Source organism: Pangasianodon hypophthalmus, chromosome 3, assembly GCF_027358585.1.
Source record: "Pangasianodon hypophthalmus isolate fPanHyp1 chromosome 3, fPanHyp1.pri, whole genome shotgun sequence".
Classification (NCBI taxonomy): domain Eukaryota; kingdom Metazoa; phylum Chordata; class Actinopteri; order Siluriformes; family Pangasiidae; genus Pangasianodon; species Pangasianodon hypophthalmus.
The window spans coordinates 292,335-315,660 of record NC_069712.1 but is presented as its reverse complement, the minus strand read 5'-3'; the positions used below and the strand labels follow the sequence as shown (position 1 = coordinate 315,660).

At 43.3% G+C, this 23,326-nt stretch overlaps 1 protein-coding gene across 1 annotated transcript in view; it reads left to right on the top strand.

Moving 5' to 3' along the window:
• Positions 1 to 23,326, top strand: part of LOC117596825 (mucin-2-like) — a 30,625-nt gene that overhangs the window by 4,242 nt on the left and 3,057 nt on the right. Inside the window, exons 4-12 of the mRNA XM_053232332.1 lie at positions 123 to 2,891; positions 3,066 to 3,674; positions 3,768 to 3,830; positions 8,409 to 9,922; positions 10,100 to 11,185; positions 19,826 to 19,933; positions 20,907 to 21,014; positions 21,984 to 22,091; positions 23,055 to 23,162. Coding sequence (XP_053088307.1) covers positions 123 to 2,891; positions 3,066 to 3,674; positions 3,768 to 3,830; positions 8,409 to 9,922; positions 10,100 to 11,185; positions 19,826 to 19,933; positions 20,907 to 21,014; positions 21,984 to 22,091; positions 23,055 to 23,162 — 6,473 coding nt within the window. The remainder of the gene's footprint in view (positions 1 to 122; positions 2,892 to 3,065; positions 3,675 to 3,767; positions 3,831 to 8,408; positions 9,923 to 10,099; positions 11,186 to 19,825; positions 19,934 to 20,906; positions 21,015 to 21,983; positions 22,092 to 23,054; positions 23,163 to 23,326) is intronic.

Genomic DNA, 23,326 nt, shown 5'->3' with positions numbered 1-23,326 from the left:
CAGACCTGACCAGTACCGCTGTATCCACAACACAGGCTACAACAAACACGGAAACAACAACAGTAGAAACAGCTGCATCTACAACTACTCCAGCTCCAACCACTACAACTGTGGAACCAACAACTACAGAGAAAACAACCACAGCTACAACTGTAGCAACTACAACACCAACAACAGACCTGACCAGTACCGCTGTATCCACAACACAGGCTACAACAGAGGCTACAACAAACACAGAAACAACAACAGTAGAAACTAGATCTACAACTACTCCAGCTCCAACCACTACAACTGTGGAACCAACAACTACAGAGGAAACAACCACAGCTACAACTGTACCAGCTACAACACCAACAACAGACCTGACCAGTACTGCTGTATCCACAACACAGGCTACAACAAACACGGAAACAACAACACCAGAGGCTGCATCTACAACTACTCCAGCTCCAAGCACTACAACTGTGGAACCAACAACTACAGAGGAAACAACTACAGCTACAACTGTACCAACTACAACACCAACAACAGACCTGACCAGTACCGCTGTATCCACAACACAGGCTACAACAAACACGGAAACAACAACAGTGGAAACAGCTGCATCTACAACTACTCCAGCTCCAAGCACTACAACTGTGAAACCAACAACTACAGAGGAAACAACCACAGCTACAACTGTACAAACTACAACACCAACAACAGACCTGACCAGTACCACTGTATCCACAACACAGGCTACAACAAACACGGAAACAACAACACCAGAGGCTGCATCTACAACTACTCCAGCTCCAAGCACTACAACTGTGGAACCAACAACTACAGAGGAAACAACCACAGCTACAAGTGTACAAACTACAACACCAACAACAGACCTGACCAGTAACGCTGTATCCACAACACAGGCTACAACAAACACGGAAACAACAACAGTGGAAACAGCTGCATCTACAACTACTCCAGCTCCAAGCACTACAACTGTGAAACCAACAACTACAGAGGAAACAACCACAGCTACAAGTGTACCAACTACAGCACCAACAACAGACCTGACCAGTACCGCTGTATCCACAACACAGGCTACAACAAACACAGAAACAACAACACCAGCGGCTACATCTACAACTACTCCAGCTCCAAGCACTACAACTGTGGAACCAACAACTACAGAGGAAACAACTACAGCTACAACTGTAGCAACTACAGCACCAACAACAGACCTGACCAGTACCACTGTATCCACAACACAGGCTACAACAAACACAGAAACAACAACACCAGCGGCTACATCTACAACTACTCCAGCTCCAAGCACTACAACTGTGGAACCAACAACTACAGAGGAAACAACCACAGCTACAACTGTACCAACTACAACAACAACAACAGAACTGACCAGTACCGCTGTATCCACAACACAGGCTACAACAAACACAGAAACAACAACAGTAGAAACAGCTGTATCTACAACTACTCCAGCTCCAAGCACTACAACTGTGGAACCAACAACTACAGAGGAAACAACCACAGCTACAACTGTAGCAACTACAACACCATCAACAGAACTGACCAGTACCGCTGTATCCACAACACAGGCTACAACAAACACAGAAACAACAACAGTAGAAACAGCTGCATCTACAACGACTCCAGCTCCAAGCACTACAACTGTGGAACCAACAACTACAGAGGAAACAACCACAGCTACAACTGTAGCAACTACAACACCAACAACAGACCTGACCAGTACCGCTGTATCCACAACACAGGCTACAACAGAGGCTACAACAAACACAGAAACAACAACAGTAGAAACAGCTGCATCTACAACTACTCCAGCTCCAAGCACTACAACTGTGGAACCAACAACTACAGAGAAAACAACCACAGCTACAACTGTACCAACTACAACACCAACAACAGACCTGACCAGTACCACTGTATCCACAACACAGGCTACAACGAACACAGAAACAACAACACCAGAGGCTGCATCTACAACTACTCCAGCTCCAACCACTACAACTGTGGAACCAACAACTTCAGATGAAACAACTACAGCTACAACTGTAGCAAATACAACACCAACAACAGACCTGACCAGTACCGCTGTATCCACAACAAAGGCTACAACGAACACAGAAACAACAACAGTAGAAACAGCTGCATCTACAACTACTCCAGCTCCAACCACTACAACTGTGGAACCAACAACTACAGAGGAAACAACCACAGCTACAACAATACCAACTACAACACAAACAACAGAACTGACCAGTACCGCTGTATCCACAACACAGGCTACAACAAACACGGAAACAACAACAGTGGAAACAGCTGCATCTACAACTACTCCAGCTCCAAGCACTACAACTGTGAAACCAACAACTACAGAGGAAACAACCACAGCTACAACTGTACCAACTACAACACCAACAACAGACCTGACCAGTACCACTGTATCCACAACACAGGCTACAACAAACACGGAAACAACAACACCAGAGGATGCATCTACAACTACTCCAGCTCCAAGCACTACAACTGTGGAACCAACAACTACAGAGGAAACAACCACAGCTACAAGTGTACAAACTACAACACCAACAACAGACCTGACCAGTACCATTGTATCCACAACACAGGCTACAACAAACACAGAAACAACAACAGTGGAAACAGCTGCATCTACAACTACTCCAGCTCCAAGCACTACAACTGTGAAACCAACAACTACAGAGGAAACAACCACAGCTACAACTGTACCAACTACAACACCAACAACAGACCTGACCAGTACCACTGTATCCACAACACAGGCTACAACAAACACGGAAACAACAACACCAGAGGCTGCATCTACAACTACTCCAGCTCCAAGCACTACAACTGTGGAACCAACAACTACAGAGGAAACAACCACAGCTACAAGTGTACAAACTACAACACCAACAACAGACCTGACCAGTACCGCTGTATCCACAACACAGGCTACAACAAACACGGAAACAACAACAGTAGAAACAGCTGCATCTACAACTACTCCAGCTCCAACCACTACAACTGTGGAACCAACAACTACAGAGAAAACAACCACAGCTACAACTGTACCAACTACAACACCAACAACAGACCTGACCAGTACCGCTGTATCCACAACACAGGCTACAACAGAGGCTACAACAAACACAGAAACAACAACAGTAGAAACTACATCTACAACTACTCCAGCTCCAACAACAGACCTGACCAGTACCACTGTATCCACAACACAGGCTACAACAAACACAGAAACAACAACACCAGCGGCTACATCTACAACTACTCCAGCTCCAAGCACTACAACTGTGAAACCAACAACTACAGAGGAAACAACCACAGCTACAACTGTACCAACTACAACAACAACAACAGAACTGACCAGTACCGCTGTATCCACAACACAGGCTACAACAAACACAGAAACAACAACAGTAGAAACAGCTGTATCTACAACTACTCCAGCTCCAAGCACTACAACTGTGGATCCAACAACTACAGAGGAAACAACCACAGCTACAACTGTAGCAACTACAACACCAACAACAGAACTGACCAGTACCGCTGTATCCACAACACAGGCTACAACAAACACAGAAACAACAACAGTAGAAACAGCTGCATCTACAACTACTCCAGCTCCAAGCACTACAACTGTGGAACCAACAACTACAGAGGAAACAACCACAGCTACAACTGTACCAACTACAACACCAACAACAGACCTGACCAGTACTGCTGTATCCACAACACAGGCTACAACACAGGCTACAACAAACACAGAAACAACAACAGTAGAAACAGCTGCATCTACAACTACTCCAGCTCCAACCACTACAACTGTGGAACCAACAACTTCAGATGAAACAACTACAGCTACAACTGTAGCAACTACAACACCAACAACAGACCTGACCAGTACCACTGTATCCACAACAAAGGCTACAACGAACACAGAAACAACAACACCAGAGGCTGCATCTACAACTACTCCAGCTCCAACCACTACAACTGTGGAACCAACAACTACAGAGGAAACAACCACAGCTACAACTGTACCAACTACAACACCAACAACAGAACTGACAAGTACTGCTGTATCCACAACACAGGCTAAAACAAACACAGAAACAACAACAGTAGAAACTACATCTACAACGACTCCAGCTCCAACCACTACAACTGTGGAACCAACAACTACAGAGGAAACAACCACAGCTACAACTGTACCAGCTACAACACCAACAACAGACCTGACCAGTACTGCTGTATCCACAACACAGGCTACAACAAACACGGAAACAACAACACCAGAGGCTGCATCTACAACTACTCCAGCTCCAAGCACTACAACTGTGGAACCAACAACTACAGAGGAAACAACTACAGCTACAACTGTACCAACTACAACACCAACAACAGACCTGACCAGTACCGCTGTATCCACAACACAGGCTACAACAAACACGGAAACAACAACAGTGGAAACAGCTGCATCTACAACTACTCCAGCTCCAAGCACTACAACTGTGAAACCAACAACTACAGAGGAAACAACCACAGCTACAACTGTACAAACTACAACACCAACAACAGACCTGACCAGTACCACTGTATCCACAACACAGGCTACAACAAACACGGAAACAACAACACCAGAGGCTGCATCTACAACTACTCCAGCTCCAAGCACTACAACTGTGGAACCAACAACTACAGAGGAAACAACCACAGCTACAAGTGTAGCAAATACAACACCAACAACAGACCTGACCAGTACCGCTGTATCCACAACACAGGCTACAACAAACACGGAAACAACAACAGTAGAAACAGCTGCATCTACAACTACTCCAGCTCCAACCACTACAACTGTGGAACCAACAACTACAGAGAAAACAACCACAGCTACAACTGTAGCAACTACAACACCAACAACAGACCTGACCAGTACCGCTGTATCCACAACACAGGCTACAACAGAGGCTACAACAAACACAGAAACAACAACAGTAGAAACTAGATCTACAACTACTCCAGCTCCAACCACTACAACTGTGGAACCAACAACTACAGAGGAAACAACCACAGCTACAACTGTACCAGCTACAACACCAACAACAGACCTGACCAGTACTGCTGTATCCACAACACAGGCTACAACAAACACGGAAACAACAACACCAGAGGCTGCATCTACAACTACTCCAGCTCCAAGCACTACAACTGTGGAACCAACAACTACAGAGGAAACAACTACAGCTACAACTGTACCAACTACAACACCAACAACAGACCTGACCAGTACCGCTGTATCCACAACACAGGCTACAACAAACACGGAAACAACAACAGTGGAAACAGCTGCATCTACAACTACTCCAGCTCCAAGCACTACAACTGTGAAACCAACAACTACAGAGGAAACAACCACAGCTACAACTGTACAAACTACAACACCAACAACAGACCTGACCAGTACCACTGTATCCACAACACAGGCTACAACAAACACGGAAACAACAACACCAGAGGCTGCATCTACAACTACTCCAGCTCCAAGCACTACAACTGTGGAACCAACAACTACAGAGGAAACAACCACAGCTACAAGTGTACAAACTACAACACCAACAACAGACCTGACCAGTAACGCTGTATCCACAACACAGGCTACAACAAACACGGAAACAACAACAGTGGAAACAGCTGCATCTACAACTACTCCAGCTCCAAGCACTACAACTGTGAAACCAACAACTACAGAGGAAACAACCACAGCTACAAGTGTACCAACTACAGCACCAACAACAGACCTGACCAGTACCGCTGTATCCACAACACAGGCTACAACAAACACAGAAACAACAACACCAGCGGCTACATCTACAACTACTCCAGCTCCAAGCACTACAACTGTGGAACCAACAACTACAGAGGAAACAACTACAGCTACAACTGTAGCAACTACAGCACCAACAACAGACCTGACCAGTACCACTGTATCCACAACACAGGCTACAACAAACACAGAAACAACAACACCAGCGGCTACATCTACAACTACTCCAGCTCCAAGCACTACAACTGTGGAACCAACAACTACAGAGGAAACAACCACAGCTACAACTGTACCAACTACAACAACAACAACAGAACTGACCAGTACCGCTGTATCCACAACACAGGCTACAACAAACACAGAAACAACAACAGTAGAAACAGCTGTATCTACAACTACTCCAGCTCCAAGCACTACAACTGTGGAACCAACAACTACAGAGGAAACAACCACAGCTACAACTGTAGCAACTACAACACCATCAACAGAACTGACCAGTACCGCTGTATCCACAACACAGGCTACAACAAACACAGAAACAACAACAGTAGAAACAGCTGCATCTACAACGACTCCAGCTCCAAGCACTACAACTGTGGAACCAACAACTACAGAGGAAACAACCACAGCTACAACTGTAGCAACTACAACACCAACAACAGACCTGACCAGTACTGCTGTATCCACAACACAGGCTACAACACAGGCTACAACAAACACAGAAACAACAACAGTAGAAACAGCTGCATCTACAACTACTCCAGCTCCAAGCACTACAACTGTGGAACCAACAACTACAGAGAAAACAACCACAGCTACAACTGTACCAACTACAACACCAACAACAGACCTGACCAGTACCACTGTATCCACAACACAGGCTACAACGAACACAGAAACAACAACACCAGAGGCTGCATCTACAACTACTCCAGCTCCAACCACTACAACTGTGGAACCAACAACTTCAGATGAAACAACTACAGCTACAACTGTAGCAAATACAACACCAACAACAGACCTGACCAGTACCGCTGTATCCACAACAAAGGCTACAACGAACACAGAAACAACAACAGTAGAAACAGCTGCATCTACAACTACTCCAGCTCCAACCACTACAACTGTGGAACCAACAACTACAGAGGAAACAACCACAGCTACAACAATACCAACTACAACACAAACAACAGAACTGACCAGTACCGCTGTATCCACAACACAGGCTACAACAAACACGGAAACAACAACAGTGGAAACAGCTGCATCTACAACTACTCCAGCTCCAAGCACTACAACTGTGGAACCAACAACTACAGAGGAAACAACCACAGCTACAACTGTAGCAACTACAACACCAACAACAGACCTGACCAGTACCACTGTATCCACAACACAGGCTACAACAAACACGGAAACAACAACACCAGAGGATGCATCTACAACTACTCCAGCTCCAAGCACTACAACTGTGGAACCAACAACTACAGAGGAAACAACCACAGCTACAAGTGTACAAACTACAACACCAACAACAGACCTGACCAGTACCATTGTATCCACAACACAGGCTACAACAAACACAGAAACAACAACAGTGGAAACAGCTGCATCTACAACTACTCCAGCTCCAAGCACTACAACTGTGAAACCAACAACTACAGAGGAAACAACCACAGCTACAACTGTACCAACTACAACACCAACAACAGACCTGACCAGTACCACTGTATCCACAACACAGGCTACAACAAACACGGAAACAACAACACCAGAGGCTGCATCTACAACTACTCCAGCTCCAAGCACTACAACTGTGAAACCAACAACTACAGAGGAAACAACCACAGCTACAACTGTAGCAACTACAACACCAACAACAGACCTGACCAGTACCACTGTATCCACAACACAGGCTACAACAAACACGGAAACAACAACACCAGAGGATGCATCTACAACTACTCCAGCTCCAAGCACTACAACTGTGGAACCAACAACTACAGAGGAAACAACCACAGCTACAAGTGTACAAACTACAACACCAACAACAGACCTGACCAGTACCATTGTATCCACAACACAGGCTACAACAAACACAGAAACAACAACAGTGGAAACAGCTGCATCTACAACTACTCCAGCTCCAAGCACTACAACTGTGAAACCAACAACTACAGAGGAAACAACCACAGCTACAACTGTACCAACTACAACACCAACAACAGACCTGACCAGTACCACTGTATCCACAACACAGGCTACAACAAACACGGAAACAACAACACCAGAGGCTGCATCTACAACTACTCCAGCTCCAAGCACTACAACTGTGGAACCAACAACTACAGAGGAAACAACCACAGCTACAAGTGTACAAACTACAACACCAACAACAGACCTGACCAGTACCGCTGTATCCACAACACAGGCTACAACAAACACGGAAACAACAACAGTAGAAACAGCTGCATCTACAACTACTCCAGCTCCAACCACTACAACTGTGGAACCAACAACTACAGAGAAAACAACCACAGCTACAACTGTACCAACTACAACACCAACAACAGACCTGACCAGTACCGCTGTATCCACAACACAGGCTACAACAGAGGCTACAACAAACACAGAAACAACAACAGTAGAAACTACATCTACAACTACTCCAGCTCCAAGCACTACAACTGTGGAACCAACAACTACAGAGGAAACAACCACAGCTACAACTGTACCAGCTACAACACCAACAACAGACCTGACCAGTACTGCTGTATCCACAACACAGGCTACAACAAACACGGAAACAACAACACCAGAGGCTGCATCTACAACTACTCCAGCTCCAAGCACTACAACTGTGGAACCAACAACTACAGAGGAAACAACTACAGCTACAACTGTAGCAACTACAGCACCAACAACAGACCTGACCAGTACCACTGTATCCACAACACAGGCTACAACAAACACAGAAACAACAACACCAGCGGCTACATCTACAACTACTCCAGCTCCAAGCACTACAACTGTGGAACCAACAACTACAGAGGAAACAACTACAGCTACAACTGTAGCAACTACAGCACCAACAACAGACCTGACCAGTACCACTGTATCCACAACACAGGCTACAACAAACACAGAAACAACAACACCAGCGGCTACATCTACAACTACTCCAGCTCCAAGCACTACAACTGTGAAACCAACAACTACAGAGGAAACAACCACAGCTACAACTGTACCAACTACAACAACAACAACAGAACTGACCAGTACCGCTGTATCCACAACACAGGCTACAACAAACACAGAAACAACAACAGTAGAAACAGCTGTATCTACAACTACTCCAGCTCCAAGCACTACAACTGTGGATCCAACAACTACAGAGGAAACAACCACAGCTACAACTGTAGCAACTACAACACCAACAACAGAACTGACCAGTACCGCTGTATCCACAACACAGGCTACAACAAACACAGAAACAACAACAGTAGAAACAGCTGCATCTACAACTACTCCAGCTCCAAGCACTACAACTGTGGAACCAACAACTACAGAGGAAACAACCACAGCTACAACTGTACCAACTACAACACCAACAACAGACCTGACCAGTACTGCTGTATCCACAACACAGGCTACAACACAGGCTACAACAAACACAGAAACAACAACAGTAGAAACAGCTGCATCTACAACTACTCCAGCTCCAAGCACTACAACTGTGGAACCAACAACTACAGAGAAAACAACCACAGCTACAACTGTACCAACTACAACACCAACAACAGACCTGACCAGTACCACTGTATCCACAACACAGGCTACAACGAACACAGAAACAACAACACCAGAGGCTGCATCTACAACTACTCCAGCTCCAACCACTACAACTGTGGAACCAACAACTTCAGATGAAACAACTACAGCTACAACTGTAGCAAATACAACACCAACAACAGACCTGACCAGTACCGCTGTATCCACAACAAAGGCTACAACGAACACAGAAACAACAACAGTAGAAACAGCTGCATCTACAACTACTCCAGCTCCAACCACTACAACTGTGGAACCAACAACTTCAGATGAAACAACTACAGCTACAACTGTAGCAACTACAACACCAACAACAGACCTGACCAGTACCACTGTATCCACAACAAAGGCTACAACGAACACAGAAACAACAACACCAGAGGCTGCATCTACAACTACTCCAGCTCCAACCACTACAACTGTGGAACCAACAACTACAGAGGAAACAACCACAGCTACAACTGTACCAACTACAACACCAACAACAGAACTGACAAGTACTGCTGTATCCACAACACAGGCTAAAACAAACACAGAAACAACAACAGTAGAAACTACATCTACAACGACTCCAGCTCCAACCACTACAACTGTGGAACCAACAACTACAGAGGAAACAACCACAGCTACAACTGTACCAGCTACAACACCAACAACAGAACTGACCAGTACTGCTGTATCCACAACACAGGCTAAAACACAGGCTACAACAAACACAGAAACAACAACAGTAGAAACAGCTGCATCTACAACTACTCCAGCTCCAAGCACTACAACTGTGGAACCAACAACTACAGAGGAAACAACTACAGCTACAACTGTAGCAACTACAGCACCAACAACAGACCTGACCAGTACCACTGTATCCACAACACAGGCTACAACAAACACAGAAACAACAACACCAGCGGCTACATCTACAACTACTCCAGCTCCAAGCACTACAACTGTGGAACCAACAACTACAGAGGAAACAACCACAGCTACAACTGTACCAACTACAACAACAACAACAGACCTGACCAGTACCACTGTATCCACAACACAGGCTACAACAAACACAGAAACAACAACAGTAGAAACAGCTGTATCTACAACTACTCCAGCTCCAAGCACTACAACTGTGGAACCAACAACTACAGAGGAAACAACCACAGCTACAACTGTAGCAACTACAACACCAACAACAGAACTGACCAGTACCGCTGTATCCACAACACAGGCTACAACAAACACAGAAACAACAACAGTAGAAACAGCTGCATCTACAACTACTCCAGCTCCAAGCACTACAACTGTGGAACCAAAAACTACAGAGGAAACAACCACAGCTACAACTGTAGCAACTACAACACCAACAACAGAACTGACCAGTACCGCTGTATCCACAACACAGGCTACAACAAACACAGAAACAACAACAGTAGAAACAGCTGCATCTACAACTACTCCAGCTCCAAGCACTACAACTGTGAAACCAACAACTACAGAGGAAACAACCACTGCTACAACTGTAGCAACTACAACACCAACAACAGACCTGACCAGTACCACTGTATCCACAACACAGGCTACAACACAGGCTACAACAAACACAGAAACAACAACAGTAGAAACAGCTGCATCTACAACTACTCCAGCTCCAAGCACTACAACTGTGGAACCAACAACTACAGAGGAAACAACCACAGCTACAACTGTAGCAACTACAACACCAACAACAGACCTGACCAGTACCACTGTATCCACAACACAGGCTACAACACAGGCTACAACAAACACAGAAACAACAACAGTAGAAACAGCTGCATCTACAACTACTCCAGCTCCAAGCACTACAACTGTGGAACCAACAACTACAGAGGAAACAACTACAGCTACAACTGTAGCGACTACAGCACCAACAACAGACCTGACCAGTACCACTGTATCCACAACACAGGCTACAACAAACACAGAAACAACAACACAAGCGGCTACATCTACAACTACTCCAGCTCCAAGCACTACAACTGTGGAACCAACAACTACAGAGGAAACAACCACAGCTACAACTGTACCAACTACAACAACAACAACAGACCTGACCAGTACCACTGAATCCACAACACAGGCTACAACAAACACAGAAACAACAACAGTAGAAACAGCTGTATCTACAACTACTCCAGCTCCAAGCACTACAACTGTGGAACCAACAACTACAGAGGAAACAACCACAGCTACAACTGTAGCAACTACAACACCAACAACAGAACTGACCAGTACCGCTGTATCCACAACACAGGCTACAACAAACACAGAAACAACAACAGTAGAAACAGCTGCATCTACAACTACTCCAGCTCCAAGCACTACAACTGTGAAACCAACAAGTACAGAGGAAACAACCACAGCTACAACTGTAGCAACTACAACACCAACAACAGACCTGACCAGTACTGCTGTATCCACAACACAGGCTACAACACAGGCTACAACAAACACAGAAACAACAACAGTAGAAACAGCTGCATCTACAACTACTCCAGCTCCAAGCACTACAACTGTGGAACCAACAACTACAGCACCAACAAGAGACCTGACCAGTACCACTGTATCCACAACACAGGCTACAACAAACACAGAAACAACAACACCAGCGGCTACATCTACAACTACTCCAGCTCCAAGCACTACAACTGTGGAACCAACAACTACAGAGGAAACAACCACAGCTACAACTGTACCAACTACAACAACAACAACAGACCTGACCAGTACCGCTGTATCCACAACACAGGCTACAACAAACACAGAAACAACAACAGTAGAAACAGCTGTATCTACAACTACTCTAGCTCCAAGCACTACAACTGAGAAACCAACAACTACAGAGGAAACAACCACTGCTACAACTGTAGCAACTACAACACCAACAACAGACCTGACCAGTACCACTGTATCCACAACACAGGCTACAACACAGGCTAAAACAAACACAGAAACAACAACAGTAGAAACAGCTGCATATACAACTACTCCAGCTCCAACCACTACAACTGTGGAACCAACAACTACAGAGAAAACAACCACAGCTACAACTGTACCAACTACAACACCAACAACAGACCTGACCAGTACCACTGTATCCACAACACAGGCTACAACGAACACAGAAACAACAACACCAGAGGCTGCATCTACAACTACTCCAGCTCCAACCACTACAACTGTGGAACCAACAACTTCAGATGAAACAACTACAGCTACAACTGTAGCAACTACAACACCAACAACAGACTTGACCAGTACCGCTGTATCCACAACAAAGGCTACAACGAACACAGAAACAACAACACCAGAGGCTGCATCTACAACTACTCCAGCTCCAACCACTACAACTGATGAACCAACAACTACAGAGGAAACAACCACAGCTACAACTGTACCAGCTACAACACCAACAACAGACCTGACCAGTACTGCTGTATCCACAACACAGGCTACAACACAGGCTACAACAAACACAGAAACAACAACAGTAGAAACAGCTGCATCTACAACTACTCCAGCTCCAAGCACTACAACTGTGGAACCAACAACTACAGAGGAAACAACCACAGCTACAACTGTACCAACTACAACAACAACAACAGACCTGACCAGTACCGCTGTATCCACAACACAGGCTACAACAAACACAGAAACAACAACAGTAGAAACAGCTGTATCTACAACTACTCCAGCTCCAAGCATTACAACTGTGGAACCAACAACTACAGAGGAAACAACCACAGCTACAACTGTACCAGCTACAACACCAACAACAGAACTGACCAGTACCGCTGTATCCACAACACAGGCTACAACAAACACAGAAACAACAACAGTAGAAACAGCTGCATCTACAACTACTCCAGCTCCAAGCACTACAACTGTGAAACCAACAACTACAGAGGAAACAACCACAGCTACAACTGTAGCAACTACAACACCAACAACAGACCTGACCAGTACTGCTGTATCCACAACACAGGCTACAACACAGGCTACAACAAACACAGAAACAACAACAGTAGAAACAGCTGCATCTACAACTACTCCAGCTCCAAGCACTACAACTGTGGAACCAACAACTACAGAAGAAACAACAACAGCTACAACTGTAGCAACTACAACACCAACAACAGACCTGACCAGTACCACTGTATCCACAACACAGGCTACAACAAACACAGAAACAACAACACCAGCAGCTACATCTACAACTACTCCAGCTCCAAGCACTACAACTGTGGAACCAACAACTACAGAGAAAACAACCACAGCTACAACTGTACCAACTACAACACCAACAACAGACCTGACCAGTACCGCTGTATCCACAACACAGGCTACAACACAGGCTACAACAAACACAGAAACAACAACAGTAGAAACAGCTGCATCTACAACGACTCCAGCTCCAAGCACTACAACTGTGGAACCAACAACTACAGAGGAAACAACCACAGCTACAACTGTACCAACTACAACACCAACAACAGAACTGACAAGTACTGCTGTATCCACAACACAGGCTACAACAAACACAGAAACAACAACAGTAGAAACAGCTGCATCTACAACTACTCCAGCTCCAAGCACTACAACTGTGGAACCAACAACTACAGAGGAAAGAACCACAACTACAACTGTACCAACTACAACACCAACAACAGAACTGACCAGTACCGCTGTATCCACAACACAGGCTACAACAAACACGGAAACAACAACAGTGGAAACAGCTGCATCTACAACTACTCCAGCTCCAACCACTACAACTGTGGAACCAACAACTTCAGAAAAAACAACCACAGCTACAACTGCACCAACTACAACACCAACAACAGACCTGACCAGTACCGCTGTATCCACAACACAGGCTACAACAAAAACAGAAACAACAACACCAGAGGCTGCATCTACAACTACTCCAGCTCCAACCACTACAACTGTGGAACCAACAACTACAGAGGAAACAACCACAGCTACAACTGTACCAACTACAACACCAACAACAGACCTGACAAGTACTGCTGTATCCACAACACAGGCTACAACAAACACAGAAACAACATCAGTAGAAACTACATCTACAACGACTCCAGCTCCAAGCACTACAACTGTGGAACCAACAAATACAGAAGAAACAACCACAGCTACAACTGTACCAACTACAACACCAACAACAGAACTGACCAGTACCGCAGTATCCACAACACAGGCTACAACAAACACGGAAACAACAACAGTGGAAACAGCTGCATCTACAACTACTCCAGCTCCAAGCACTACAACTGTGGAACCAACAACTACAGAGGAAAGAACCACAGCTACAACTGTACCAACTACAACACCAACAACAGAACTGACCAGTACCGCTGTATCCACAACACAGGCTACAACAAACACGGAAACAACAACAGTGGAAACAGCTGCATCTACAACTACTCCAGCTCCAACCACTACAACTGTGGAACCAACAACTTCAGAAAAAACAACCACAGCTACAACTGTACCAACTACAACACCAACAACAGAACTGACAAGTACTGCTGTATCCACAACACAGGCTACAACAAACACAGAAACAACAACACCAGAGGCTGCATCTACAACTACTCCAGCTCCAACCACTACAACTGTGGAACCAACAACTACAGAGGAAACAACCACAGCTACAACTGTACCAACTACAACACCAACAACAGACCTGACAAGTACTGCTGTATCCACAACACAGGCTACAACAAACACAGAAACAACATCAGTAGAAACTACATCTACAACGACTCCAGCTCCAAGCACTACAACTGTGGAACCAACAAATACAGAAGAAACAACCACAGCTACAACTGTACCAACTTCAACACCAACAACAGACCTGACCAGTACCGCTGTATCCACAACACAGGCTACAACGAACACAGAAACAACAACACCAGAGGCTGCATCTACAACTACTCCAGGTCCAAGCACTACAACTGTGGAACCAATAACTACAGAGAAAACAACCACAGCTACAACTGTACCAACTACAACACCAACAACAGAACTGACAAGTGCTGCTGTATCCACAACAGAGGCAACAACAAACACAGAAACAACAACAGTAGAAACTACATCTACAACGACTCCAGCTCCAACCACTACAACTGTGGAACCAACAACTACAGAGGAAACAACCACAGCTACAACTGTAGCAACTACAACACCAACAACAGACCTGACCAGTACTGCTGTATCCACAACACAGGCTACAACACAGGCTAAAACAAACACAGAAACAACAACAGTAGAAACAGCTGCATCTACAACGACTCCAGCTCCAACCACTACAACTGTGGAACCAACAACTACAGAGGAAACAACCACAGCTACAACTTTACCAACTACAACACCAACAACAGACCTGACCAGTACCGCTGTATCCACAACACAGGCTACAACACAGGCTACAACAAACACAGAAACAACAACAGTAGAAACAGCTGCATCTACAACTACTCCAGCTCCAAGCACTACAACTGTGGAACCAACAACTACAGACAAAACAACCACAGCTACAACTGTAGCAACTACAACACCAACAACAGACCTGACCAGTACCACTGTATCCACAACACAGGCTACAACAAACACAGAAACAACAACAGTAGAAACTACATCATCAACGACTCCAGCTCCAACCACTACAACTGTGGAACCAACAACTACAGAGAAAACAACTACAGCTACAACTGTACCAACTACAACACCAACAAAAGACCTGACCAGTAGCGCTGTATCCACAACACAGGCTACAACAAACACAGAAACAGCAACAGTAGAAACAGCTGCATCTACAACTACTCCAGCTCCAAGCACTACAACTGTGGAACCAACAAGTACAGAGGAAACAACCACAGCTACAACTGTAGCAACTACAACACCAACAACAGACCTGACCAGTACCGCTGTATCCACAACACAGGCTACAACAAACACAGAAACAACAACACCAGAGGCTACATCTACAACTACTCCAGCTCCAACCACTACAACTGTGGAACCAACAACTACAGAGGAAACAACCACAGCTACAACTGTACCAACTACAACACCAACAACAGACCTGACCAGTACCGCTCTATCCACAACACAGGCTACAACAAACACAAAAACAACAACAGTAGAAACAGCTGCATCTACAACTACTCCAGCTCCAAGCACTACAACTGTGGAACCAACAGCTACAGAGGAAACATCCACAGCTACAACTGTACCAACTACAACACCAACAACAGACCTGACCAGTACCGCTGTATCCACAACACAGGCTACAACAAACACAGAAACAACAACACCAGAGGCTACATCTACATCTACTCCAGCTCCAAGCACTACAACTGTGGAACCAACAACTACAGAGGAAACAACCACAGCTACAATTGTACCAACTACAACACCAACAACAGACCTGACCAGTACCGCTGTATCCACAACACAGGCTACAACAAACACAGAAAGAACAACAGTAGAAACAGCTGTATCTACAACTACTCCAGCTCCAAGCATTACAACTGTCGAACCAACAACTTCAGAGGAAAGCACCACAGCTACAACTGTACCAACTACAACACCAACAACAGACCTGAGCAGTACCGCTGTATCCACAACACAGGCTACAACAAACACAGAAACAACAACACCAGAGGCTGCATCTACATCTACTCCAGCTCCAACCACTACAACTGTGGAACCAACAACTACAGAGTTAACAACCACAGCTACAACTGTACAAACTACCATATCAGTACCACAGCCGGCTAGTACCGCTGTATCCACAACACAGGCTACAACAAACACAGAAACAACAACACCAGAGGCTGCTTCTACAACTACTCCAGCTCCAACCACTACAACTGTGGAACCAACAAGTACAGAGGAAACAACCACAGCTACAACTGTACCAACTACAACACCAACAACAGACCTGACCAGTACCACTGTATCCACAACACAGGCTACAACAAACACAGAAACAAAAGCACTAGAAACAGCTGCATCTACAACTACTCCAGCTCCAACCATTACAACTGTGGAACCAACAACTACAGAGCAAAGAACCACAGCTACAACTGTACCAACTACACCATTTACAACAGAACTGACCAGTACTGCTGTTTCAGCTACACAGGTTACGACAAGCACAGGACCAACAACAGTAGAAACATCTGCATCTACAACTACTCCAGCTCCAAGCATTACAACTGTGGAACCAACAACTACAGAGGAAAGCACCACAGCTACAACTGTACCAACTACACCACCAACAACAGAACTGACCAGTACTGCTGTTTCAACTACACAGGTTACGACAAGCACAGGACCAACAACAGTAGAAACAGATGCATCTACAAGTATTCCACCTCTAACCAATGCAATTGCTAACCCAACAACTGCAGTGGAAAAAACCACAGCTTCAACTGTACCAACATCAACAACAGAAATGAACAATATTACTCGATTCATAACACAGGCTACAGTAACTACAAAACCAACAACAGCAGAAACAAATAGACTTACAACTACTCCATTTCCAAGCAGTACAAATGAAGCATCAACAGCAATCACAGAACCAACAACAGAAGAAACATCTACTAGTACAACTAGTACAAACTTGAGTGCTACATTTGAAGCACCAAGATCTACAGAGGAAAGTCCAATGACATCACCTGAAACTGCACAACCAACAATTACAACTTCTGAAATGACAACTACTACTGAGTTCACAACACAGTCTCCAACTTCTCCAGCAACAAAAGCATTAATGTATGTTATTTTCTGACATGTATATGAATAAAGAATTAAATATTTGTACTGAATTCTGATTGGGAATAAATGTATATTGCTTTATTTCTTCAGACCTGTTTCAGCTGTGGTTCACACAAGGATGGTCTTCAATTCCTCCTCTCCTGTTCCCACTGAGAGTTTGGTCCTCAGTGCAACCCAGACTCTTCTGAATGCTCGACTCACAAACCTCAATGACTCTGTAAAAGTGCTGAACTTCACCTATGAGAGTATGTTTTCTTTACTAATAATACAATTACAAACTATACAAATTATTGTCTCATCACCGTGAAGTCTTTATCAGCCATTCTAAAGCACATTTGATTTGTTCCATAGAAATTTCAGACACCTCCTATGCACTCAACTTCACATTCAACATCAGTAACATCAGCATGCCAGAGAACCCTGAGCTCAGGAATGACACCTACAACCAAGTGGAGAGCATCATCAACAACGCTGTGAGTGTACATGATCAAATGCATAGCGACAATCTAATGAATATCCAGAGAAGGGTTTGGATTCATTTGCAGAATTTCAGTTAAATTAGCTGCAAAAAAATTGAATAGTCCAAACAGTCACAGTAAAATAGCAGAGCAGGATCATAAAACAGTAATCATATATAGGACTGCAATGGGGAACTGAAAAGGGTCAGGAATGCGCTACAGAAACAGTAGCAAGACTTTGCAATGACAGACATCAACCATGCTCCATAAATAGGGATATAAAAGAAAAAGCAGTTACCCTCAGGTGTGCAATGCAGTTTAGAATTCAGGTGAGACTGACCTCATGTGGTCAGTAGGAGAAGTACAGGTAGTGGCTGTTACCTTCCTGTGTTGAAAATTTATTGTAGTACAACCTATCTTTAAAATGTGGCGTATTTTCAAAGTCCTACATGAATTTAACATTTACAACTAAAATTATTTCCAAACGATCTGATTTAAAATATAACATGATGTCTGTCTTTTTCAAATGAAAACCTATGAAGCAGTTTTTAATTGAAACAGAAAACAATGTTACACAAACAGTACAATGGAATGTTCTTATATCGCACATAAAAATTGATTAATTATCTTTCTTTCTCCAGCTAAACACACTTCTAAATGAACCTGGTGCAGAACCATTCCAACTCCAGAGCTCCTTCTTCACGTAAGATCACAGCTGTATTCTTTCCACTCTGAAAATACCTTTCGGTAATTCTTATTGTAAAGTGAATTGTATTGTGACGTTTGGGCTTTCTTCTACTGATAACAGGAGTTCAGGAAACCAGATTAATGGTGACATGGAGTACCACTTCCAAGATGGAGACACTAAAACACCAGCAGCCTTCCTGAATGAGCTTAAAGCCCAGAGCACACCTATGTAAGTGTCCTGATATTAATTTCACAAGTTTGCATTTAATCAGTGTGTTCTCACCCTCTGTGTATAATGTCTGTTTATTTATGTATAATTAATAACAGATGATTTCAAACACATGTATTTAATGGAGAATTTAATTTTCATCTGGATAGTGAAAAACCGTCACCATAATGCTTTGTGTTTTCAGATCTGGTTCAGCTGTGGTTCAGACCAGGATGGTCTTCAATTCCTCCTCTCCTGTTCCCACTGAGAGTTTGGTCCTCAGTGCAACCCAGACTCTTCTGAATGCTCGACTCACAAACCTCACTGACTCTGTAAAAGTGCTGAACTTCACCTATGAGAGTATGTTTTCTTTACTAATAACACAATTACAAACTATACAAATTATTGTCTCATCACCGTGAAGTCTTTATCAGCCGTTCTAAAGCACAATTTATTTGTTCCACAGAAATTTCAGACACCTCCTATGCACTCAACTTTGTATTCAACATCAGTAACATCAGCATGCCAGAGAACCCTGAGCTCAGGAACGACACCTACAACCAAGTGAAGAGCATCATCAACAACGCTGTGAGTGTACATGATCAAATGCATAGCGACATTCTAATGAATGTCCAGAGAAGGGTTTGGATTCATTTGCAGAATTTTAGTTAAAATAGCTGCAAAAAAATTAAATAGTCCAAACAGTCACTAGTTTAAAACTTTTTTTTTTTAAATTCTAAGGCTAAAAAAGGTTCCAAAATCACTACAATGGAATGTTGTTACACTAGCTTAAAATAAAATTGATTAATTGTCTTTCTTTCTCCAGCTAAACACACTTCTAAATGAACCTGGTGCAGAACCATTCCAACCCCAGAGCTCTTTCTTCACGTAAGTTCACAGCTGTATTCTTTCCAGTCTGAAAATACCTTTCGGTAATTCTTATTGTAATGTGAATTTGTATTGTGACATTTGTGCTTTCTTCTACTGATAACAGGAGTTCAGGAAACCAGGTTAATGGTGACATGGAGTACCACTTCCAAGATGGAGACACTAAAACACCAGCAGCCTTCCTGAATGAGCTTAAAGCCCAGAGCACACCTATGTAAGTGTCCTGATATTAATTTCACAAGTTTGCATTTAATCAGTGTGTTCTCACCCTCTGTGTATAATGTCTGTTTATTTATGTATAATTAATAACAGATGATTTCAAACATGTGTATTTAATGGAGAATTTAATTTTCATCTGGATAGTGAAAAACCATCACCATAATAATTGGTCTTTTCAGATCTGGTTCAGCTGTGGTTCAGACCAGGATGGTCTTCAATTCCTCCTCTCCTGTTCCCACTGAGAGTTTGGTCCTCAGTGCAACCCAGACTCTTCTGAATGCTCGACTCACAAACCTCACTGACTCTGTAAAAGTGCTGAACTTCACCTACGAGAGTATGTTTTCTTTACTAATAACATAATTACAAACTATACAAATTATTGTCTCATCACCGTGAAGTCTTTATCAGCCGTTCTAAAGCACAATTTATTTGTTCCACAGAAATTTCAGACACCTCCTATGCACTCAACTTTGCATTCAACATCAGTAACATCAGCATGCCAGAGAACCCTGAGCTCAGGAATGACACCTACAAGCAAGTGAAGAGCATCATCAACAACACTGTGAGTGTACATGATCAAATGCATAACGACATTCTAATGAATGTCCAGAGATGGTGTTGGATTCATTTGCAGAATTTTAGTTAAATTAGCTGCAAAAAAATTAAATAGTCCAAAAAATCACTAGTTTAAAACTTTTTTTAAATTGTAAGGCAAAAAAAGGTTCCAAAATCACTACAATGGAATGTTGTTACACTAGCTTAAAATAAAATTGATTAATTGTCTTTCTTTTTCCAGCTAAACACACTTCTAAATGAACCTGGTGCAGAACCATTCCAACCCCAGAGCTCTTTCTTCACGTAAGTTCACAGCTGTATTCTTTCCAGTCTGAAAATACCTTTCGGTAATTCTTATTGTAAAGTGAATTTGTATTGTGACGTTTGTGCTTTCTTCTACTGATAACAGGACTTCAGGAAACCAGGTTAAAGGTGACATGGAGTACCACTTCCAAGATGGAGACACTAAAACACCAGCAGCCTTCCTGAATGAGCTTAAAGCCCAGAGCACACCTATGTAAGTGTCCTGATATTAATTTCACAAGTTTGCATTTAATCAGTGTGTTCTCACCCTCTGTGTATAATGTCTGTTTATTTATGTATAATTAATAACTGATCATTTCAAACATGTGTATTTAATGGAGAATTTAATTTTCATCTGGATAGTGAAAAACCGTCACCATAATAATTGGTCTTTTCAGATCTGGTTCAGCTGTGGTTCAGACCAGGATGGTCTTCAATTCCTCCTCTCCTGTTCCCACTGAGAGTTTGGTCCTCAGTGCAACCCAGACTCTTCTGAGTGCTCGACTCACAAACCTCACTGACTCTGTAAAAGTGCTGAACTTCACCTATGAGAGTATGTTTTCTTTACTAATAACACAATTACAAACTATACAAATTATTGTCTCATCACTGTGAAGTCTTTATCAGCCATTCTAAAGCACAATTTATTTGTTCCACAGAAATTTCAGACACCTCCTATGCACTCAACTTTGTATTCAACATCAGTAACATCAGCATGCCAGAGAACCCTGAGCTCAGGAATGACACCTACAAGCAAGTGAAGAGCATCATCAACAACGCTGTGAGTGTACATGATCAAATGCATAACGACATTCTAATGAATGTCCAGAGATGGTGTTGGATTCATTTGCAGAATTTTAGTTAAATTAGCTGCAAAAAAATTAAATAGTCCAAACAGTCACTAGTTTAAAACTTTTTTTTATATTGTAAGGCAAAAAAGTTTCAAAATCACTACAATGGAATGTTGTTACACTAGCTTAAAATAAAATTGATTAATTATCTTTCTCCAGCTAAACACACTTCTAAATGAACCTGGTGCAGAACCATTCCAACCCCAGAGCTCTTTCTTCACGTAAGTTCACAGCTGTATTCTTTCCAGTCTGAAAATACCTTTCGGTAATTCTTATTGTAAAGTGAATTGTATTGTGACGTTTGTGCTTTCTTCTACTGATAACAGGAGTTCAGGAAACCAGGTTAATGGTGACATGGAGTACCACTTCCAAGATGGAGACACTAAAACACCAGCAGCCTTCCTGAATGAGCTTAAAGCACAGAGCACACCTGTGTAAGTGTCCTGATATTAATTTCACAAGTTTGCATTTAATCAGTGTGTTCTCACCCTCTGTGTATAATGTCTGTTTATTTATGTATAATTAATAACTGATCATTTCAAACGTGTATTTAATGGAGAATTTAATTTTCATCTGGATAGTGAAAAACCGTCACCAT